Source organism: Anticarsia gemmatalis, chromosome 5 (genome assembly GCF_050436995.1).
Source record: "Anticarsia gemmatalis isolate Benzon Research Colony breed Stoneville strain chromosome 5, ilAntGemm2 primary, whole genome shotgun sequence".
Taxonomy (NCBI): domain Eukaryota; kingdom Metazoa; phylum Arthropoda; class Insecta; order Lepidoptera; family Erebidae; genus Anticarsia; species Anticarsia gemmatalis.
Window position 1 is genome coordinate 5,224,377 of NC_134749.1, and position 24,979 is coordinate 5,249,355.

Below are 24,979 nucleotides of genomic sequence, written 5' to 3' on the forward strand. Positions count from 1 at the left end.
CCTTTCAGTAATTTTATATAAGAGTCGGATATTTTATTTTCTTTTTTGTTATTTAATTGCAAATATTATCAACGATATGTGTCTGGTTTTGAATTACTGTTCAGATGAAATTCGTGATTAATGAAATAAATGGAAAACGCAGTAAAACTGTAAGAAGAAACAAATGTGAATAATAATTTAAAAAAATGTTTTATTGTTTTGCAATAAAAAAATGTGCAAGAGATCATTTATAACAATTTATTCACTTAGCTAAATTATATAAATGATTTTAGCAATCCGTTTTTCTATGTTAATAATATTCGATCAGAGTTATTACTATATATACTAATTAAGATACATAGGTACTTGGTTTCTAATCATGAGATAACATGCATAATAAGTAAACTACAAAGTAATCAAAATTAGTAGAAGTAAAATAATAAGTTGGCCATGCGGACCTGGCATTCGTTGAGGAGTTCCGACGCTAGACAGTTAGTTAAGAACGAACTTAGTTGCGCCAAGTAATTCTGCTTCACGTGCATCATAAAATAGTGAATATGGCAGATAAAACTACCTATTTCACGTAAGAATGTTAAAGATGGGGAATTTGTTCGGAATGTTTGGTTAATAAATATTCTTTGAAATGGTCTGTAAAAAAGCTTTTGGCATTTTTTAAACCTTTCTTTTACTTTATTAGATAACATTTTTTTCGAGATTAACGAAGCTTATAGCACGATTTGGTACTTAAGACTAGTGAGCGTGATTATAGGTCCTGCAAAATACGCTAGGTTGGTCTTTCAGTATCCATAATTTGTTGATAATGTTAGGAATCGCCACACATTTCATACTTACAACTTATACTATATTCTCTATACTATCTGTGATATAGCTGTACCATATCAATATTCAAATTAATAAATGCTATTATGCCAACATTTCCTTACCATTAATTCACGTAAACCTAAACCTTACTACCTCTTCGTCACATACTTATGGTTGGTCGGAATTTCATAGTCTTTGATGCGTTTGTCCGATCAAGTGTGCTCAACTATTACTTCTGCTCAAACTATCTCGAATGTAGGATGCCAGATAGCTAATAAACCAGGATTAATGGTAAAATCCTTATATCTAAGTACATTTATACGTTCTTTACTTAAAAGTTAACGTAGATAGCCTTATCTGATAACCGTGCCGATTTATTGAAACACAAAGAATAGCTTGAAATAAAAATAAGTAGGTATGTAAGTATCAATTCGTAATAGTGTTTCATAGTTTCTTCATTCTGTTCCAAAAATAGAGATTTGATATATTGAATGCGTTTTAAAGTCAAATATTTTGAGGTATCGTGTGGTACGAGCGCTGCGGGTTGTAGATTTATAACAAAAGGTTGTCGAATACGGAAGATAGGAAAATACGTTTTAACTGGTTTGAATGTATACACAATAGGTAATACTATGTAATATACCTCATCTAATATTTAACTTAGTTCCTAACATTATTTTTACATAATAAGTAGTAATAAACAAAATTGAGAAACAATCTATAACACTTATAAAAATTAGGCCGATGTAATTTCTGTTCAAATCGTTAGAGTTGGTCAAGTTTACGAAGCGGTGCAGTGAAGAAGTTGTCGAAGCTACAACTACACTATAGCTATTAAGGTAAAGATTGGTCTGCCGGTAAATTAGTTGACCGTCAGAGTTTAGCGCCGCTTGCGAATTTCACAATGAACTATGGACCACTAACTATGAACATCGGGTAGCCTCCCGATAAGATCAATTTGCCGGAGAGCCAGCGGTCTTTACAATCGAGAGAGTTGAGCTAAATTTACGACGAACTTCGATGTTATCCGAAGCTAATTTACTGGTCTTACTTATCGACTCGTTTCGCTTTACCTGTTGAAAGTATGCTATTATTTTGATGTCAAGATATTATTATGACGGTTAAAGATTTTGTTTACCCAGAAAATAATACTACTATTACTAAGCTTGAGCTGATATGCTCTTAAACTTCAGTAATAAATTGTTTGCTATCGGACAAAATATGATATTTAATATAAATATTTTTGATACAGATTGTCAAGAATCTATTTTGTACCATAACAGAACGTTTAATATAAAACCTTATTATATGCAGTTGCTTCACAGCTATTCTTGAAGCTGCTGCGAGCAAGAATGTTTACATTATGCGGTTATACTAGGAAGAAAGTTCTTGTAAAACAAGCTCCATATTTATGTTTAGTGTTCGAGTACTTTGTGTTATACTCATACGGCGAACAAACTCTTATCCAATAAGAATTCATTGAAGAGTGAAGAACCACAAGAACGCGAACTATTGTACTTTCCCACAATCTCCATGTGGATGTTTACGCAGAACCGCGGTGAACAAGATAAAATACTTCGACCGACTTCGTAAACAGATTTTGTTCCGAGACGTTGTTTCTTAATTACAAATTCCGATGTAACGGACAAGATTCTCAGACGGTCGCGAACCCAAGCATCCCAATACACAAGTTTGAGGGCAACTGCTTAATTAAATCATCAATATAGAAGTCTCAAGGGGAACCACGGCCCCTGACTTCGTGATGAATTGCCCGCGTTTGCTGCAGATCTAACAATAATACTTGTATCCAGCAAAAACAAAAGAGAAAAAATAATTGCACAATGCTCCTTAATCCATCGTGATTGAGCTATCAAGCTTTGCTTCATTGTTTAGTGTCACTGACATTTTATAAGTAGGAAGTGTTTTGTTTTTTTCTTAGGGGCAATGAAATAATTATTGAAATTTTTTGCACAAAAAACCGATTGTTAATAATTTATTCTATAAAAAATGACGGATATTATTTGTAGTTAGCTTACTTTTAAATAACCTAAATAAATCAACCTACCGCTACATAAAATCACACTGGATGCCAAACTTTGCGTTCAAATTCAGCTGCAAAATGGGAACAGATTAAATCCATTCATCAAAGTATTATCTAATTCGCAATTTAAATTGGAGACTGAAGAATCGGAAGAGGATTAAACTATCAAACAAACAGTGTTGTCGAAGGCCGAAACAAACATTTAATTTTAACTAGGGCTGGCCATAACAACGTTTCCTTTAGCAGATTATCCAGGATTGGGCCAGGATAAGTGCGATCTAACTCGTAATTTCATTTGATCCCGTCCTGTCGATATTCTCATCCCTAAGGGAGTTCCAATAATACCTGTTAATTGGAAACTAGTCCCTTAGGAGGTCTGTCCTTGGTATCCCATCATAATGGTCTGTAATTTGTTATTACTGGGCACAAATAGTGACGTTACTTGGCTTAAGTCCTTACTATGATCTCTATTGCCTCATGCTCACACTGTAGTATGGATATTATATACTTAGTTAAACTTACTTTCATTTATTTTCGAACTAGTAAATGAGATTACTGATTATAATACAATTAAACAGCTGTTTTGATTGATCTATGCATTTTGTTAAAATATTTACTGACACTTAAAATAAAACAAGTTAGTATTGAATGGCCAAAATTTATTTCCGAAAAGTGTGTTTGGGCGTGTAGAACCTGTAATACAAAAAGCCATTTGAAATTATTATACAACTAACAAAATATGTGATTTAAAAATCTTACATAACCGCACACCAAAGAAAACCGAATTCCTTAAACCTTATGTTAATTCACCCAACCAAAATACAATATAAACTCTTTATCAACAAAAGCACACACAGAAAAAGAAAAGAAGAATGAAATGAAAATTGTTAAGGAAGTAAGTAAAAGTTAGAGCAATTGTCATACAATGTGGCAATGCTGCTAACATTCTGGTTACGTAACTGGTCGACGATAACGAGTAGAAATACTATTTATGTTTATACGCGTAAAGCATCCCTTCTTGTAAAAAATATTGTAAATATTTGTTAGATTTTTATTTAGTGATATATTTAACAATAATTATATGTGTAAATATATTTAAAGAATTATTATTCAAAGTTAGTAAATCGCGAACCTCATATTGTTATGTAAAATTAAATCATTTATGTACCGGTATCTCAAAGCTTAAATATTATTTTTTTAATAGTCATTAATTTAACATGCAAGTTTACGAGATGATTTTGGTATATCATGATACAAACCTAGCAATTTGGTGTTTCAATTCACCTCACTGAGCGCCTACATAGGTCCCACTAAACATTGGCGTTCGTTGTTGATATAGCACGAACAAGATGAAAGAGCGGTTTGCTTTGAACTTAATAGACCTCATCATAGCCATCCTAGTCATCGTTATTGCTGGAAATTATTTATTATTTTGCTTTAGAATTTTGTGTAAACTTGTAGTGTTAATTTCGTGTTTGTAGAGAGTAAAATAAAAAAGTGTCTGTGTTTTATTAAGAATAGATATAAGCTTGAGAACTGAAGTTTTAGAACAGAACTGCAGATATATTATTTACCACTATCGACTACCGACAACCGGCTAGCTATCGATAAATTTTGCACGAAAATCTATTCAGCGTCGCAGCGGGCTCTGCAGGAACTTTTTTGGCAGTACATTTTAAATATCAAATTCTCGATACTCAGCAGTATCGAGTGAAGAGAATTACTGAGGTGTAGTTAAGTGAAAGAAGAAACAATAGGTGAACTAAGCAAAATATTAAATCACAATACAGAAAGTCTATACAGAAATGTTGGTGTGGGAACTTGAATAATAACCAAACTCAGGCACCCACAAATGAGCCAATAAACATAGGATTTCTTTGGAATAAAATACAATAAATATATGGATGATCTGCATTAAGTATGAAAATCGATGGAAGGTCTATAGGAGCTGCAAAATCGGCCAATTCGATAAGTAACATAATAGAAAATTGTATTGTAGAGATAAGAATATAATTATTAAAACCTTATTATGCCGCTACGAATGCGCCGCAAAACATAGGAGTTCTTTCAAATAATACGTAAATTATAAATGGACGGTCTGCTCGGAATACAAAGATTTGTTCTGGAAATTCTAGTGCATCCGTGGCCGATATGATTATTGCTGAAAATTTGATTTTAATTACAGTGACAACTTTTATCTTTAGATGGTTTATTTATATTAGATTAAGGGCGCTTATTGTTTGTTGTGCTTTCCGGTTGGTAAACGATCAGTATTATTTGAAACTTGCGACATAATTCAAAACTAGTTTGCATGAAGAACGAAACAGAAGATAATGAAATAAGAAAAATGTGAATGCTTCTAAGAGTGATTGTGTATTGCAAATAAAAGTTGTATAAAGAAAGCGTGTTCTAAGTTAGTTTTAACAAACGACAAATATAATGTATAGAAGATCTTTATGTATTGTTTTATCACCTTATATAGCACCTACAAAAGAGCCACAGAACATAGGCGCTCTTTTATATAATATGACGAATATATACGGACGGTTAGCGATGAATTGTATAACTCTGGTAGGCTCGAATGCCGACGTGAGACCGACGATTATAGCTGGAAAGTAGTCGGTATATTTAAATATAAATTGAAGAAAAAAAATGTTACGGTCAAAGTTAATGTTAAATATCTACATAATTAATAATATTTATATAATTTGGTAGAATGCTAATGTAACAGTAATAATATGAACGCTAGAATATGAACGCTAATGTAGAACTAAAATAGATTTGGGTATTAACTCATTAAATGCAACAAGAGAACATACGACAAATAACAAAGTAAGGTGGAGTAAAAAGACATCGAAGTCAAAATAGACGAGGTACTATTTTTTATTAAGGGTAACCAGAAATATCTAACCAAAAATGAAACTTTATGCACTCTTTGAGTCACCTTACGCCTACGGAAGATTCACAGAACAATGGTGTTTCTGAAATAATATGACGAATAGATTGGGGCGAATAGCGTTCAATACGATTACTCTAGGGGGCTCTATTATTATGAGCTCGAAGATCAAAGCTGAGAAGCGGCATTCAAATAAAGAAATATATACTATAGTAGAGAAATAAATGTAGGAGATGACAGAAAAAACTATAATAGAAAGAAAATATTCCTATCAAAAGACAATTATGTTTAAAGGTAAATATGTAGAAAAGGAAACGAATGGAAGGCACACAGAAATCAATCAAGCATAATGTAAACGCATGGAACAGACCGTCAAGAAAGTTAAGTTCAGGTAAGAGTACATAAGGAAATCAAACTTTATTTACTATTTCACCTTATTGGGCGCCTACAAAACACCCACTGAACATGGGCACTTTTTGATATAATATAACGAAGATATATGGACGATTTGCAATGAAGGTGTAAACTATAGGAGGCTCTAATACGGCGGTAGGTCCGAAGGTTATACCTGGAAAATGGTTTCGCAACATTTATAATATATTAAAAATATATAAAAGAAAGGATTTCTAGGGACGAAGGAGCTAAAAAATACTGTTTATGTAATATTAAAAAAAGTCTGTTATCTGTGTTAAATATTCTTCTTGCAGTGGGAACTTTCAGTAACGCTGTATGGCAGTGTATGGAACATCAAGTTAACACTCACTTCGACACTTTACGCCGAATAATTAGTTTTTTTTATCGAAATTACATTTTGAAAATTGCGTAGATCTTCTAAGCAATTAGTTAAATCGGATCACTATCCAATCATGCAATGAAAAAGCATTCGCAGTGGTAAGCATTCTGGATATTATACTTCAAAACTTAATTTAAAATCATCTATTGAACACTTGAAGAAATCCTAAAGTCAGATTTTTTATTTGACACGTACAAAATTGAAGTTAGGTTGACTCTGCAGATTAAAAGATTTTTATCTAGGCAGGTTATCGAAAAAACTATAATTCTAATCAACGCCTGAGGATTATTTCTTTAAAGGTTGAATAATAATGGAATTCATGGTTAACATAACTATGTTATGGCTATGTATGTTTTCCGAAGTAAAATTTTATAATGATACGATGGAAAAGTTCATAATTAGATACGATTTAGTTTCTATACAAACACACAGAGATAGATCCAAAGACCGAAAAATAAGAAGAAACTATTTGTAGAGTAAATGTTTTCAAAGTAAATATAGCATAATAAATAACTGCACAGTTGTGTGTTCACCTTATTGTGCGCCTAAAAATATGCCAGAGAACATAGGGACTCTTTTATATAATATATTAAATATGTACGGATGATCGGCTCGGAATATTGGTGGAGGTTCTTCGAATGCTGTAGCTCCAACGCCGAAAATTGCTGAAATGTATTGAGATCAGATAACTCGTATAACCTTTAATAATGTATGTAGATGTTGTTCAGTGGCGTTCTCTCATGTCGGAGGTAAAGATACATTTTGGGTCGTTGACCCAACGGAGTAAGTAAGTAAGATGTTGTGATTCGACTTCAAGACGCCTACATTATAGTGGTGTAGTGATTATAACATTTTATAATTAAACTAGCTGACCCGGCAAACGTTGCTATGCCATATAAAAAATGTGTCATTTAGGTGTATGAAAAATAGATGTTGGCCGATTCCCAGACCTAGTCAATATGCTCACAAAATTTCATGAGAATCGGTCAAGCCGTTTCGGAGGAGTATGGCAACGAAAACTGTGACGCGAGAATTTTATATATTAGATAAAACAAACGTGAAAAAGAGAAGCGTAGCTGTGCAATAGATGGATACCAATAAATAAATATAATAAAATCACCTTAATTTCCTGCAACAAAAGCACCACAAAAGAGTGGTTTTCCTTGGTACAAGATAAATAACAAAAAAGGACGATCAGCTTTAAATACAACAATTTCAGGAGGAGGCAGTGGTAAGGCAGCCGGTGATACAATAATTCCTGAAAAATATTTAAAGGATTGGAAGAAAAATATTTATGAGATCAATGACAAAATTGTACTTAATAATTCACTAGGAAAGACCGGACCGAAAATGGTGATAATAAGTTTTAAAACCGTCATTGAACTAATTGATATTATTTCTCCTTGTTCCATTCTTTTCTTAACCAAACTTCTTCCTTTACTCAACCAGGCTAACTATAAGTAAAGTTATTAAACAAAATTGTAATAACATCTCCTCCACCATCCAACTCCTTTCCAAGGCCACACACAAACCAAACAGAATTTTAGTTCATGGGTTCACCTTTATGTTGCTCCTACATAACAGCCAGAGAACATAGGCACACGTTTATATAATAGAACTAAAATAAAACGCCTGTTTGCGTTGAAGACTTTCGGAGGTACAGGATTCCTCACTGATGTTAACGTGAATATTAAACCTAAAATACAACAAAACAGAGACTTAAATAAGAATGCTGAAAATTTTTCGTTCTGCAGAGCCTTCAAGAAAATATCCTATTTTATTTTAGGTAGGTACAAATGGTAGAAAATAATTAATGAATATGTGATAAATGTAAAAGTAAGTTGGAAAATAGAAAACTCATATTTTAGTAAAACATGCACAGCTTCCAACAGCTACTAATTTTTCACCTTAATTGACAAATGCTCCGGAGAAAACGATAGACTTTTGCAGTAGAATATAAAATAAGAATGGATGGTCTGCCTTGAAAACTGGCGGAGGATAATAAGGGATCGGTAGGCTGAACGTGGTAATTATAGCTGCAATCACAAAATGACAACCAGTTGGAAATTAAAATGGAGAAATATGGTCTAATTACTATATGGTATAAATAATATCTTGAAAGTATATTCCCGGGATTATATGAGTGTAGTAAGTGAAGTAAATGTTTTAAAAATAAACTAAAACGAACCTGTAGCGGCTGCTGCTTCGGTGCCTGTTTCATCAATATTTATAAATACTTTCTGCACAGCATCAGTTACACACAACGGCGTTTCATTTTCCAATATCCCTTCGAAACTATTTCCACCGCAATTGAAAATTTCTGTCACATTGTACTAAAAAGAAGATAACATTATTTAGAACTGTTTTTTTTCTCAGGCACGATTATTGCTTGAAATAGAAATAGAATCACTTACCTGTTTAAGAAGTTTACCCATATCTAAACTTGATTCAATCTTTATTTTTGGTAATGACACTTGAACTTTTTGTGGGCTCAATTTATCAATAATACCCTGGAATACATCAGGGTTCCGCAAAGCCTGAATTGTAGCGTCAAATTGGTCTTGCTCTGGGAGTATAATGAAGCAACTGAAGTTATTTCCCTTGTAAATCATTTCAAGAGCCTGAAAATATTTTATAAAATTAGTACATATTATTTGGCAGTAACCTTAGCGCAATATTAACTCCCAATGATGAGGGTACGACACCTACTTAGGTTTTTTGGTATCAAATTACAGACTAGTCTAAAACCTGATGGCTAAAAAAAGGTATTCCGAGAATATGAAGTGATTACTAAATTCGTTCATTACCTGTATTTTCAGGTCAGGATCTTCGGCATAATTGAAGGTGTTCTCTTGGTACATCATGTCTACCTGAACAACGTCGCCATTGCGTTTTGTGAAATCTTGTTTTTGTGTATTATCGGGATTGAATTGATGTATCCAGTTACCCTGAAACGCAACATACATAATGGGTAAAAATATCGTATTAGTGCAATTAAGCACATGTTCTTATCTTATGTTTCTTACAGAGTCAGCTTGCTTAGTAGTCTAGTCGAAATATTCAGTACAAGATCAATATTGAACAGACAAGTTAAGGATTTTAAACTCTCGCGACTTGTACACATATATTATTATAATGTAACGGGTCTCAAACGCGATTGAAAATTAAAGGTTAGAATACTTTATTCGTTCACCCAACGTTTCGATCGCATTACATCGACCCAGACCACGGATTTTGACGTTTAAGACCCGTTACATTATAATATCAGATCAATTTATAAAAATACATACCAAGAAGTAAACAGCATTGAGCAACACCATCACAGTACTTCCATCTATTGCATCGGGGCTTATCAAGTCTTTGATCCTGTTATTAGTACGATTTGCCACCTAAAACAACAATAAAACTATATCAAAATCTATAAGGAATAGGTACTCAGAAACAAAACGAATAGGAAGGAGACGCATTTGTTTGAAATATTCTAAACTGCCAATTAAGTTATATTTATTAATCGTAGAAAAGTAAACGTTATCATTGAGTAATATTTGATGATTAAAAAATCAGCCCAATAGCGAGTTTCTCTACCGTTTGTTTTAACGAGTATCGAGAACCTGAAATTTAAAATGTACTGCAAAATAATTCCTTCACCGCCCGCTAGAGGCGTTGATTCGATTTTCATTCAAATTTTATTGATAGCCAGCTGGTTGTCAATAGTCGATAGTGGTAGTGACTCGTGCTACAAGAAGTTCTATAAAGTAAAGAAACAGCAAATGTATAAATAAATCTATCAATAATTTACTTGTTAAGCAAGCTGACACTTTTGCAAAAGTGGTGATAATGGCGGTAAAGATTAACATTACTTTTTTTTAAACCATCACTGTCCCACTGCAGGGCAAGGATCTCCCAAACGAGGGGGAGGGGTTAGGCCTTGAGTCCACCACGCTGGCCAAGTGCGGGTTGGGGACTTTGCATGACCTCAATAAATATATTGAACAAATTACATACATTGAATAATTCCATTCCATTTTGTTGTACGTACCCAGTCATTCATAGTTTGTGCAGATCCAACATTGTCACTAAAATCAATGCTTTCTCCTCCGGCGTCGAAGATTTTATCGGCGTCGTCTTCGAACCCTTGACTCAGTTTATAATATATATTAAAGTAATATTTCGTAGCAATTTCAAACACCACGTCCATTTGTTCCTTGTAGCCAGCTGTTTCTTGTTTGTATACTGCTCTTATCTAGGTGAAATTAAACAATGTAATTATAAAAAAGAAAAGTTTTTTTATGTTATTAGAAAACTAATCTATAAAATTATTAATAATTATATTTCAAAAAATAAATCGCCAAATGAGTTACTACGTGCAAAGGGTGTGAATAGTTTGACCAATTTTACATATTTCTTTATCGCATACGTATGTTACGGCTATGTTTTGTGATTTCTGAAAAAAATAAAACTCAAAATTTTAGGAATTAGTAAAAAAAAGTTACAGTTTCTTCGGTCGGTCAGCTAGTTTTTAATAAAATTACACTATATTGTTTTTTTACCAAATTCTATGTAGAATTTCAAGGTTTTTGTGCGTATGAATATCAATTTTAATTACCATTACCGATTTTAAATATGAAATTTAAAGTAACACGTCGAAACATATGTGTCATTATCCTATCAGTAATGTAGATACGTAAGACATACCTCATCTTTGCTATCAAGATTGAGCAATCTTAATAGCTGTTCCAAAGCTGTAGGTGGCCTAGCGAATAGTGTTATCAGAGCCAATGGGTTCATGATAGAAGTGGGCGATGTTGCGAAGTTCTTATCAGGATCTTCTTGACTCAATTGCTGTTGTAAGAAAATTGTTCACATTTATATATTTCATGATAAAGAAATGAGAGATGATGATACGATTGATATAGTGGCATTTATTTTGCAAAGTACGCGTTATCTACTCCTGCAATGGGCCTACCAGCTATTGAACGGCGATTTAGAAAATAAGCGCTGTTGAAAAAAAAAAAAACAATTTAAACGTTAATTGTTTTATACAAACACAAAGTATCAAAAAGATTTATTGAACTACGGATAGTAAAGGCAGCAAGGGTGACTTCTGTTAAAATTTCACTCATAATACAAGTTGGATTAAAAACAAGCTAGGAAAATTGCGTGACAATTAATTTATTTCTGCTTGTATATACTAGTCAGTAGTAAAAGAGTAAAATTGTTTATGAAATGAACATGAAAAGTAGAAAGTAAATATAAATTTTAAACGTTTAATGGTTTTGTTTAAGTTTTAAGAACTCACGTAAAGAAATTCTCCACTCAAGGCAATGCTGCCTCTGTCCAGTTTTGCTTTCGCCTCTGTGACATTGACTTCAGTTGATGGTGGTGGTTCTTCATCTGGGACTAAAATTTTTAAATTATAATTAAATACGCATACGTGACCGTATAGTGGTATTTGAACTAAGCGTCTCCGTGCTTCGGAGGGCACGTAAATGTCGGTCCCGGTTGTTGTCAGATAAGATAACAGTCGTTAAGCCATGTCAAAGGCCTTTCGGGCGGCTTGAACAACTTTGACATTAGGTTGACCATTAACCATACGATAGATAGATAATTAAATACGCAATTTCTTAAAGCGTATATTTAGTACATTCACAGTGTGAGTGCAAAAAATCGGAACTATTGACTTTTTGTAGCTACTCAAACTTCTATGTAGCAGAATACTTTTTATACCAAAAAATACTTTCAACATACCTACAACTGATATTATTGCGTATCATAAAATGTATTACGTAGTAAAATTATATTCGTGTAAATATATTTAGCTGTCACACGATTATGCTCCTTAGGTGCCTAGGTTAGAAATATTACGCGAAGTAATAAAATTGGTACTCAAAATAAAACATTATAGCTATTTAAAATATTGCATCACGGAAAGAATATACTGCACATACTCGTGGGATCATAAAAGTGAATTAGTCACGAACTCCTGCGTAATAAACTTGTTTAGATTTTATATGAAAACTCCACGTATAAAATGATACTAAATTATTATGTTTTCGTTTTTATGTCGATGTATTTCACTTTCTACGAAATTGTAAAGTTAAAGCTCAATGATTTCGTATTTTCGCATTAAAAATTACTCATGACATCGAAATAAGCATACGAACAGTAACTATTGACATAAAAGCATGGGAGATAACTATTTAAACAAAATGATACACTTTATAACAAAAAAAAAACTGAACATAAGCCTCGAAATTTACCTTCGCATTCGCATAGGCAGCACTGAGACTCCGCGCGTTCAAGTAAAGCCAGTAGAACGAACAAAAACAAATACTTCAACATTTTGTTTCGTTGGTTCGATGGTTGTTATAGTCCATATGTATGAACCTCACGACATCGCTCTTTTATATTCGATAATTTTAATTACCATAATGATAAATAATGTAAATTAACACATGTTACGATTTAAGGAACCATGATTGTAACTATCAACTGATTTTCCTAAACGTATTTGTTCCCGCGACGTAGCTTACGTCTCTGGTAATTGCTTTTTCAAATTGTGGGATTTCAAAAATCTTATTTAATAATTATCGAATACTCAATTTCTTCATTAAGAGATAGAAGACAGGTTTATTCAATAACAATAGGATATTTGTGTACCCGTGATCGGTTCGTTGGTCAGTTATGGAACTTAATAATTAGGTACGGCACAATATTAATGCTTAACTTGCGTGTAATAAAACTAGTAATATGATATAAAAAAACCATTTTGCTATAAAATTAATATATGAGCTTACTTGAACTATTATAACGTTACATCGTCATAAATAAGCCAAATTTTAGCTGGCTGAAATATATCATTGTTATGTTGCCATTTAACAGTTTAATAGTAAAAAGTGATAATCCGGAGTTTTCATGAATTTTATGTTGTACCGTCACTTTATTGTTTTCTTTTGTAATCAATTTTTAATAATGGCAAAAGAAATCGTGAAGCGTTCGTAAAATAAAATATATATCTTTAACATTTATACTAGATAATGCATCACATAATTCGTGATTTCCTTATGATACAATTTTATTTCAAACTGATTCTTATAAACGGACGATATTGTTTACCTACGTGGCATTTATGACAATAAATTGATGAACATACTCTTATACTAAAAAACTTGACTAAAAAAAATGATTTGATGATTATTTTGAAAACTAGAAATTTCTTATAGTAGAGTAGCCGCCCAAAAATCGCTTAAGAATAAATCATCAGAATACAGTTTAAGAGAGAGAGACGCCCATAGCCAGTTGCTCTCACCGGTCGGTAAATCTGTGGGGCAAGCAACCTTTGGCGCGGTCATTCCATAGATGGGTGACCGCATAGCGGTATTTGAGCTGGGCGTCTCCGGCACGTAAAAAGTCGGTCCCAGATGTTGGCTACAACGATAACAGCCATTAAGCCATGGTAAAGACCTCTCGGACCGCTTGAACAACTTTGACACTAGATTGATCACTAACCATGCGACAAATATACAAACAAACAATTTAAGAGACACTTACTACAATCGTTGCAGCATTCATCCGGTCTCACACATGTCTCAGTGACTTCATCGTAGACGAATCCTTCTCTACAATCGCAACCGTTAGGGTCGCATATTTGTATGCAAGACACTTCTTTTTTGCAATAAGTTGAACACGTTCGGCCGCAGTTGACACCACAGCCTGATACAGCGTTTGGATCCCCGCCGCAGACAGCTAAGAAATAATATTGATTGAGGCATAATACAATGACTTAGGAGAAACTTACAATTTCAAATATTTATAAGCAGTCGATATTCAACTTAGTTTTTAATCATAACGATGGAACTGAATTACTAAATAGATACTGTTTTAGTATCTGGCAGTGACATGTTTCAAATAATTGAATAGATGTGTCATATTTCAACCGAAATTCAAATCAATTTATTTATATGAAATAGATACTTCGATATTATTGATCTTAAAATATTATCAATATCACTTACGACATTCTGTCTTCGGTACACAAATGCCGAGTCCGTTTCTCACATAGTCTTGTTTGCAGATACAGGCAGGTTCGTCGTCACAATCCGGGTTCTCTACTGGCGGGCAGTCTAGTGCAATTCCTACCTCGGAACAGTAGAGAGGATCGCACACAAATGATGGCCTTTCTTCATACCTTTCATTGGGTCCACATAGCAGTCCTGAACATGGAAAAAGATCGCTCAAGCTTTCTTGACCAATATTCATTCATCAAGCTACAATTATTTCTAATGCAAAGTATCTTTGACAAGTGAAGCCACCTCAGTCTTGGACCTTCAATCATTTGCAAGTGAAGTGAATGTTTACAGCGATTTGGCTGTCAACGTAATATTAAATTGGTAGATACATAATTATGCTGCGTCCTAACGCTGTATTTAATCAAGTATTTGACAAATCTGTTTATAGCATGACAAATCCAATAAATATTTCCATGTTTGGGGATTAATTACAATTGCACGGAAATCCCGTTGCAAGCTATTTTTTGCAACTGATCCAGTGAGTCTACGCTGTATTGATTGTGTAATTTGTTAGCTGTTGTTCTCTGCTGTGCAATAAATAAATAACGTTGGACAGGATTGCCCATTACGAAAATAGTAATTTCATGAAAAAGTTTTTTGTCATCGTGTGCAGTACAGTTTTCCTGTTAATTTGAAAAGTAATTTAATTTATGTTTTAAATTAAAAGTGATAAATTTTAAAATGTAAGTCGGTCAATTGATTCTTTGGCGTGTTTATGCGCAATAAAAGATAGAAGAAAACATGAAAAAGTACTAATTTGTACAGTTACTTTAAGTACGTCACTGTCTGTGAATATATTTATTTAGTAACTATTTTGTTGAGTAAACTTGATAAAATTCATTATCAATGAATGGGAACACCTGTTTTTTCGTTTACTTTATTTGTCATGTTCGATTTACGCAAAATCAATTTAAATAATAATTAGGTAGTTCTAGTTAAAAGTATACGTAAAACATAAGGAGGTTCGGTCCCTTCTAAGATTTCAGATACATTATTAAGGTGCAAATTAAATAAAAAGATGGAGACCAGGACAGGTAAAAGACGTGTAATCTTTAAGGGTTTTCAATCTGGATGACATAATTAGCGGCAACGCCGGTGGCGTATGGACACGTTGTCTACGCCCCGTCCGTTTTTTTTGTTCAAAATCCCTCTCCTATGCAGTCTTGGTTCTTTCTTTATGTCTCTCTTATGCATAAGTATGGTCTCCAAGAAAGAAGAATATAAAATAAAAGTTTTACCAGGACATTCTTCCATTGGTATACAGACGTTATTGTCGTCTCTAGCGTATCCTTCTTCACAATAGCACATAGGGTTGCATTTTTTATTTAGTACAGGACAATAAGTTTGATTCTGTTCACTCAGAGTTGCGCAGACATTGTCACAATACGCACCGCATGCGAAGAACTCGTTAGGTCCCGTGCATTGCACTGGAAGAATGAGAATTATACGTAAGTACATAATACAGGAATTATAGTAGCACATTAAGAATAGCCCATAATTGATCATTTCAATGCGTTGCCCAATATATTCAATTATTATTTACATAAAAATATTTACAAGTTACAATTCAAACTAAATTACATTATCTAATATAGATATACAAAATCTCAATTAAGAAAAAACATAAGAAAAGAAAGGGAGATTGCCCTATGCGTCAAAGTAGTCCTCCGCATCGCTGTCTACCGGGAACGTTCCCAAAATGCTGGCAGCATTGCCACGTTGTATGGCAATGCTAATTCGTTGTGCCAAAAAAAAATATTCAAAGCCATAAATGCTGAAATCAAAATGGGTGCCAAGTTCAGTGGACCGTCTATTTACGCCAAGTAGATAACATAGAATATATTCATGCCTTAAGTTCGAATATGACTTGCAAGGTGGAATGAAAAGTCAAAAATGTTGACAAGTAAACGAAAATTGGAATAAATTTTGCCCAAAACAGAAGCCGCAATGTTAAGAAGCTTAACAGTATGCTCAAGAGATTTCATGCGTATTTAATTAAAAATATATCGTGATTTTGCAGTATTAATAAGGAATCAATGGTAAAGCGCTCGTTCAGAAATGAATACCGAGCGATCAAATTCCCCATTACAACTTTATTAAATTAAATCGTAATTGATAAAGAGCAGGTGATAATGAAACTCCAAACATGCAAGCATTAATGAGTGACAATTTAAATTGTTATTGTAATATGTTGTTTAACAGTGAAGTGAAGTATGAAGAGGAATAATTCCACTTGTAAATTATAATTATTTTATGTATTTGATTATTATATTGGGTAGTGTTCCCAGCAACCATAAGTGCTGGTTCGATTCTTTATGTATATACAATAAATAAAGTAATGGACAACCTTCTAAGCTCCATTATTAAGAAAAGGTTGTAAAATGGAACTTTCGTACAAATTGTTATTTAAAATTTATTAAAAACTATCATTATCCGCTACTTCGTCTGCCACCTGAATTTTCCCATGGGAATGCGTCATTTTCCCGGGGAAAAAAGTGGCCTAAGTATTTTCTCGGGTATCAAAATATCTCAATACCAAATTTCATGGAAATTGGTTCTGCAGTATAGGCGTGAGTGAGTAACAGACAGACAGAGTTACGTTTGCAATTATAATATTAAAAAATATGGATACTTACGACATTCATCCTTGGTTATACATTGTCCTATTTGATTTCTGTAGTATCCACGATCGCAGACACACCTTCCTTCACAATAACCGAAATCTTCAAAAGGACAACTGTATTCTTTGCCGATACTCTCACAAGTGTTCGGTGGACAATCAGTAGGGCAAGAGTTGTAAACTTCGTTAGGACCACATTGAGCTGCAATAATAATGTATGTTTTGTGATGTCGTTAGTCAATCGTGTGTCAGAGTTCTTAAATCCGCTCTAAAGTTGTAATTTGCTTTTCGATCACTGTTTTCATTGACAATAATGAGCCGTAGTAAGCATGACGCTAGAATAAATCGTAGGGCCATTGGACCAACAGCATTGTACATTTGGTTATCCCATGGGTACAGATTCGACTACCGTGTTCAATTTTTCATATAATTTTTTTTTAAACCATATTCCGTTGAGACGGACACTTAATAGATAGTTTACTTACCCCCGGTTTCTGAGGTACATTTAGCGGTAGTTTATCTATTCAATAGCGCTTAAACTCATATAAAAAAAGCTATTGAATAAATAAACTGCCGCTAAATGTACTCAGAAATCGGGGATTAGCGACCGTTATTGAAGCATGCCTAATTTAAACAAAAAAAATTACCCTAATACAACTTACGATTGCATTGATGTTCAGGGACGCATACGCCGTCCTCGTCCCGTAAGTATCCTTGCATGCACACACAGGACCCCACACAATCTACAGTACCGTCGCATGTGATTGTAGAGTTTAATAGCTCAGAACATTTCAGTAACGTGCATCCATTGTTAGAACAATTATTGTAAACTTCGTTTTCTTCACATACGGGTGCTGTAGAGTTAAAAAAAATCTTACTTCCTCTGTTTCTTAGTGCTGATCAAAAGTCCTAAAGGAGAATGGGCACTCCTGGGCGGTCGGCGGCCATTAATGAAAGTAGTGTCAAATTAAAGTAATGATAACTAGGAACAACTTTTACTAAGAACGTTTCGCTGCAATCCTTTCAGGAAACAATATATTGACATGTAAATATAATGGAATTTAATAGAACAAATACAATTATTTCGTGTCTGTAATGCATTTAATGCTGTGTAATAACGTTACATCTTCTTATAACGATTGCAATGCCATCAAAATGAACAATAATCGTAACTCGTATCTATCTATCATATGGTTCACCTAGTTTCAAAGTTGTTCAAGCCGCCCGAATGTTATCTTAGTTGACAACAACCGGGACCGACTTTTTACGTGCCCTCGGAAGCACGGAGAAGCTCAGTTCAAATACCACAATGCGGTCACCCATCTATAGAATGACCGCGCCAACGGTTGCTTAACCAACAGATCGTTTACCGACCAGTGAGCGCAACTGGCTATGAACGCCTCGTTTTTAAGCTGAGCATTCAAGACAGATAAGTCGTCTCAGTGAATATATTATAGAAGAGCAAGATGTTTACTTGTTACGATATTTATATATTTACATGTTATGATTGTTCGAATATTAATAATGTCTACATTTGTATGCAATAATATAAACAGTACTTTTTATTTAATCTCCAAATATAAGCCAAAAATATGTTTTTATACTATTAAAAGTGCTCAAAAACAAAAATGTATTTTGTTCGTCATATAAGTGCGTCGCGGCAATTAAACTTCTACACGGTAATTATAGGACTAAACTACATTAAAAAAACAAAAAATCAAGTTTGGCCGCGGATTGCCCAGGCTCCATACTATTTTGCCCATTCTCCTTTGTTTAAAAGTTGCTCATAAATAAAAATAACTTAACGTTTATTATTATTCTTGAAGACAAGCAAGTCCCAAACCTAGACTTAGCCCTTGCGGTAGACTCAAGGGTTAACCCTATCTTCGTTCAGAGTTCGAAGAGACTCTTAGCCAGCAGTGAAACAATCACAGGTTAAAATTAAATACATTGTTGCTTGTACCTCTAGTAGAATACGGTGAGAAGATGAACAAAAACACTGTTTGAGTCATTCAGTTTACACTACATTTTTGAACCTAGTCGCTACTAAATATGAGACGACAAATAGATTTTTTATACTTACTGCAATCTTGGGGAAGTACACATTTCCCTATATTATTATCAAACACATAATCAGATTTGCAATCGCAACCATTTTCTTCACACAATGGAGCGCAAGGCGGGGCTGGTTTCATATAGTTGGAACAAAGGCGACCACAGTTAATGCCGCAGCCGGGCTCTGCGTTCGGATCTCCGTTACATGTTTCTGTCAAAAGATTCGCAGTTTAATAGAGAAATAATGTACCAAATTTAGTGCTATCATTAGTGAGGGGATTTTTTTTAAAAGACAACTCCCGCTCTAAGAATTGCTCTTGTGTCGCGGGGACTTTTACAAACATACAGACAACGGACACAAAGTACAACCAGACCCGAGACAATTGTTTGTTGTTCGCACAAATAATTATCCGGTGTGGAAATCGAACCCACGACCTCTCGACGCAATGGTAGCGGCGTGGCGAACTAAACCACAGCACCACGGAGGCAAACAAATAAATAAGAAAAAAATCTTAAACATGAACAGCAAAACCAAATAATTTCATTTTTTTAAGTCATGTTGAAGAATATCACATGAAGCTCCTGCACCTTCTGCTTTTAGTTTTGTATGATTAGAATCGTAAATTACCTTCACATTGATCAATGGGCACGCAAGTTCCGTTGTCATGTCGTAAATATCCGTCTACGCAAGAACATCCCTTTATACAGACTTTAGGGCGCACGCAAACATCAGGTGTTCCTAGTTGTGAGCAGTTCTTTTTTCCACAACCACCATTGATACATTCGTTGAAGACTTCGTTATCACCGCAAGTTGGCGCTAGAAGAAAAAAACGCTTTATTATTACGCTTGCCATCAAAACAATCTTGTTGTGTTTTTTAAAAGCAACCTCCACCGAACGAAACCGAAAACGCATCTATGATATGACATAAATGCCGATGAAGTGGACGCAGTACCATATAAATTAATACAAAAGAACGTTTCTGACGTTGCCGTTGTGAACGCGCAGCTTTACAATCAAAGGATACAAAGTACAATTTATCGTACCGATCGCTCATAAAAATATATTTAGTTATGTATGAATCGAGTCCACAGCCTTATATTCTGCGCTACTACGCCTTAAATATATTAACTTCAATAATAACAATTACTTACTGCAGTCTTTAGGTAGCACGCAATATCCAACGTTATTATCATAAACGTAATTTTCTTTGCAATTACATCCATCTTTGATACAAATGGCAGGACAGAATAAAGGTCCTCTGCCGATATCGGCGCAGGTCCTACCGCAATTTGTACCACATCCAGGTACTGCGTTTGGATCTCCTTTGCAAGATACTGTAAGCATGATTAATGTTTTTAATATGTACCAAATTTATAATCTTATACGATATCAATCTTATACAAAGAAGTATTTCTGACCTGATAATTGACGCAAAATATGAAAGGTATTAGATACCATGGAAAACCTACAGGTGTTAATTGTGAATCAGGCTTTGTTTAATGTAGCATTATTATGTTACTTATTATGGCGCTCATAGCCAATTTCGTTCAGCGGTCAGTAAACGATCTACGGGTTAAGTAACCCTTGGCGCGGTAATTTTAAAGATGGGTGACCGCACCGATTGGCATTTGTAGTACTTCGGAGGACAAGTAAAATGACAGTCCCGGTTGTTGTCTACTAAGATAACAGTCGTTAAGCCATGTTAAAGGCCTTTTGCGTGGCTTGAACATTGACACTAGGTTAAACACTAACCAAACGGTAAATAAAATGTTATTTATTTAATTACTAGCTGACCCGCGCAACTTCGCTTGCGTCACATGAATGGGTCATAATTTTCCCCGTTTTTGTAACAATTTTCGTAGCTAATCCGCTCCTATTGGCCGAAGCGTGATGTTATATAGCTTATAGCTTTTCTCGGTAAATGGTCAATACAACAATATTTTTCAATTCAAGCCAGTAGTTCCTGAGATTAGCGCGTTCAAACAAACTCAGCTTTATAATATTTGTATAGATAAGAGAACCTCGTAGCTAAGTAACAACCGTGTGCATCTATCTCTAAGGTTAAACTACGCTTGCCGAGGTTGTTCCGTGGATGGGTGACCATATACTATAATATAATACTCATAACTACTTAAAAGAATATACAATTAAACTAACACGAAATTCTACCAAATACCACAAAATGGGTATAATATTAACATTAAATACGAAAATAATGTAATTAAAACTACTTAAAAGAATATACAAACAAATTTATTATAACTAACACGAAATATTTAGTGGAAACTATTTCAAACTAATATCAATTCGAAAGAGTATAACCTCAACTGATTAGAATAACGTAAGTAGCATAATAATCAAATTTCGGTTAAAAATCTCCAAAGCGTAGGCTTACCCAGCTAAGACATAAAACGTAATGATAGTGCGATTTAATATTGCCAGCAGCGCCATCTAGTGAAAGCGCTAGTGCAACCGCAAAGCGGTGGAGCGGTTTCTTCCGATTGTCGCTGTTTTCCGTGGGAATGAGATATTTTCCCGGAGTAAAAAGTAGCCTATGTCCTTTCTCGGATATCAAAGTATCTCCATACCAAATTTCACGCAAATTGGTTCAGTAGTTTAGGCGTGATTGAGTAGCAGACAGACAGACAGACAGACAGACAGACAGAGTTACTTTCACATTTATAATATTAGTATGGATATTATGAATGAGCCTGATTCACTTTCCAACAAAAATATATAAACGAAGAGCAAAGAAAAATTACCTCCACATTCGTCAGCAGGTATGCAGATGCCATTTTTATCACGAGCATAGTCTTGTTCACAGTAACACATAGGATTACATTTTACGTTAACAATAGGGCAGTGTGTTTGATTCTGTTGGCTCAAAGTAGCGCATACGTTGTCGCAGGCACTGCCGCATGAGAAATACTCGTTGGGACCAGTACATTTTACTAAAATAAAAATAGAAATAGGGTGTAACAAGACTAGTTCTAAAGTATGAATAAACAGAAACAAAATTATGGTTCGTACTTTATAAGAAAAAAGATAGGTAATTCATGTGTGTTAGTCTATTAGGCTCGTCGCGTCAATATTTAACTAACGGTCCTAATAAAAGCTTGTGAAAGAAAATCAAAGTAATTGTTGAAATCAAAGTTTGCCACTTGCTACTGGTCATTTCTCCTTAAAACAAAAAGAAACAAGGTAACAAATTATTGAGAACAGTACAGGAAATTAAATGCACTTACAACAATCTCTTTCCAATATGCATTCTCCTATTTTGTTCCTAAAGTAACCCTCTTCGCATCGACAAGCTCCATTGCAGTAGTCAGTATTGCCGGGTGGTATAAACGGGCAAGGATAGTATTTGCCGATGCTCTCGCACGTTTGTGGGGGACAAATCGGTGGACAGGCGTCGTAAACTTCATGTGGCTTTTTGCATGGTGCTGTTGAGAAAATACAGTTTTATGTATGAACCCTTATCCAGATTTAGGCCTATTTTTTGTTCAAGTGTGAACTAGCTAACTAGAACTTACCTGGGCATTTATTTTCTGGAATACATGTACCGTTCTTAGCTCTCAAGTATCCCCGTCGACAAACACACCCTCCCTCACATTCAATGGGGTCTATGCAAACTTTAGGTTTTCCCAATTGAGAGCAATTTCTTTTATCACAACCACCATTAGCGCACGTGTCAAAAACTTCATCTTTTCCACACGTTGGTGCTAGAATACAAAAATTGTATATAAGTTTTTTAACGCTATGAGCAGACTGTTAGAATATAATACTAGAAAATTACTTACTGCAGTCTTCAGGACGCACACAATAGCCCAAATTATCATCGTAAACAAATCCGTCTTTACAATCACACTCGTTGATACCGCAGATCAAAGGGCAAGCGACAAACTTTTTCTTATTATCTGAGCATCGCCTGCCGCAGTTTCCACCGCAACCTGAAACCGCGTTTGGATCTCCTCCGCATGATGCTGGAAATTAAAAGCTTCGTACATTTCAAATACTTTAGGGGCTCGTGGCTAGTTGCACTCATCGGTCGGTAAACGATCAGTAGGTTAAGCAATGTTGGCGCGGACATTCCATAGATGGGTGGCCGCATAGTGGTATTTGAACTGAGCGTCTCCATGCTTCGGAGGGCACGTAAAATGTCGGTCCCGGTTGTAATCAGTAAGATAACAGTCGTTATGCCATGTCAAAGGCCTTCGGGCGGCTTGAACAACTTTGACAATAGGTTGACCACTGACCGACCATACGACAAATTAAATTTCAAATACTTTAACATACTTAAGCAAATTAGTAATTATGATCTTATACATACGGCATTCGTTTCTAGGTATACAATTTCCGTCATCGTCTTTAACTTTGTTATCAGTGCAAACACATTGTGGTGGACCTGGACACGATGCCTCATTAAAATAGTCTGGGCATGCTACAGGGAAACCAACGTCCGCACATGTTAGAGGTTCACATAATGCATCTGGGCACTTTTCGTATCTTTGACCTTCTCCACATTCTGGTTCTAGAATAAATATTTTTATATTAGGTCGGGGAAAACGTTTTTTCGCATTATAGTATGAATGAACTTGTAATAAAATCTTTTCTCTACACAAAAAAGCTCGATATTTGGGTACCTCGCGAGCTCACTGAAAGAAACCTAATGAACCGTGTACTCATTTGTCATTCTTGAAGCCAAAGAGATACAATTTATTACAAGTTCATAACATACTATAATGCGAAAAGACTTTTCCACGACCTAATATATTTATTGAATATATAAAACACATAGATATCAAATAAATTTATTGAATTTTGAAGTATTATTTAAGTTTACCATGTAGTCTTAAATGTATCTCTAGTTTTTAGAACTGGACTGGAATAAAAAACTGCACAAACCTGGACATTGGTCTATTGGGATGCAAATATTTTTATCGTTTCTGGCGTATCCTTTTTCACAGTAGCACTTTGGATTACACTTGATGTTTATGATAGGGCAGTTGGTTTGATTCTGTTCGTGTAACGTCGCACACACGTTGTCACAAGCGCTGCCACATGAGAAATATTCGTTGGGGCCAGTACATTTTACTGAAAAGTTTACTTTTTCGATCACAAGTCTTACATCAAATAACACAAGGCTTATAAAAATGACAAAATAAAATCAGAATTTTAGAAGTTTAGTATAATATTAAGGTATTCTCTCAGAATGAGAGAGAGAGAGGAGCCCTGAGTCCACCTCGCTGGCAAAGTACAGGTTGATGACCTTGCATACTACGGTAAATAAGTTACCTACATGTTCTTTCTTAAACTGTTTTATGTACATATAGCACATTTATTTGATGTACTTTTGTCGGTAATTACTTGTTAGAAATGGATATTCTTAAGTTCGAAACAAATTGAATGATACAAATAATTAAAGTAAAACATAACTCTATTGATACTTACAGCAATCTTCTTTTTTAATGCATTCGCCGATTTTGTTCCTGTAGTAACCCTTTTCACAGCGGCAAGCTCCTTTACAGACCGCAGGCTGTATTGGACAGTGGTATATTTTCTTTCCGATGATACTGTCACAAGTTTGTGGTGGACAGGTCGGTGCGCAGCCGTCGTAATATTCGTGAGGTTTGTTGCAACGAGCTAGATAATAAAGTATTTTAAGAAGATAAATTTGGTACTTATTTATGTATACTCCTAAA

The 24,979-nt window shown here is 34.5% G+C and overlaps 1 protein-coding gene across 9 annotated transcripts in view; it reads right to left on the reverse strand.

The window, feature by feature from the left end:
* Positions 1 to 3,484: 3,484 nt before the first annotated feature.
* The window catches only part of LOC142972888 (uncharacterized), a 42,058-nt gene continuing 20,563 nt past the window's right edge, over positions 3,485 to 24,979 (reverse strand). Inside the window, exons 31-54 of one of the 9 annotated variants that reach the window (XM_076114292.1) lie at positions 24,729 to 24,920; positions 24,183 to 24,371; positions 23,608 to 23,808; positions 23,078 to 23,260; positions 22,811 to 22,999; positions 22,523 to 22,720; positions 22,040 to 22,228; positions 20,429 to 20,611; positions 19,904 to 20,092; positions 19,304 to 19,486; positions 17,883 to 18,074; positions 17,237 to 17,422; positions 15,992 to 16,027; positions 14,547 to 14,744; positions 14,083 to 14,277; positions 11,831 to 11,931; positions 11,227 to 11,373; positions 10,571 to 10,774; positions 9,822 to 9,920; positions 9,339 to 9,479; positions 8,946 to 9,152; positions 8,720 to 8,864; positions 7,652 to 7,789; positions 3,485 to 3,535 (exon numbers count right to left, since the gene is read on the reverse strand). In XM_076114292.1, coding sequence (XP_075970407.1) covers positions 7,653 to 7,789; positions 8,720 to 8,864; positions 8,946 to 9,152; positions 9,339 to 9,479; positions 9,822 to 9,920; positions 10,571 to 10,774; positions 11,227 to 11,373; positions 11,831 to 11,931; positions 14,083 to 14,277; positions 14,547 to 14,744; positions 15,992 to 16,027; positions 17,237 to 17,422; positions 17,883 to 18,074; positions 19,304 to 19,486; positions 19,904 to 20,092; positions 20,429 to 20,611; positions 22,040 to 22,228; positions 22,523 to 22,720; positions 22,811 to 22,999; positions 23,078 to 23,260; positions 23,608 to 23,808; positions 24,183 to 24,371; positions 24,729 to 24,920 — 3,884 coding nt within the window. In that variant the 3' untranslated portion in view covers positions 3,485 to 3,535; position 7,652. Of the gene's footprint in view, positions 3,536 to 4,101; positions 4,256 to 5,315; positions 5,451 to 6,171; positions 6,307 to 7,064; positions 7,197 to 7,651; positions 7,790 to 8,091; positions 8,228 to 8,424; positions 8,568 to 8,719; positions 8,865 to 8,945; positions 9,153 to 9,338; positions 9,480 to 9,821; positions 9,921 to 10,570; positions 10,775 to 11,226; positions 11,374 to 11,830; positions 11,932 to 14,082; positions 14,278 to 14,546; positions 14,745 to 15,838; positions 16,028 to 17,236; positions 17,423 to 17,882; positions 18,075 to 19,303; positions 19,487 to 19,903; positions 20,093 to 20,428; positions 20,612 to 22,039; positions 22,229 to 22,522; positions 22,721 to 22,810; positions 23,000 to 23,077; positions 23,261 to 23,607; positions 23,809 to 24,182; positions 24,372 to 24,728; positions 24,921 to 24,979 lie in introns of those variants that run through there. The other 8 variants (XM_076114290.1, XM_076114288.1, XM_076114287.1 and 5 more) reach the window with 8 other exon arrangements.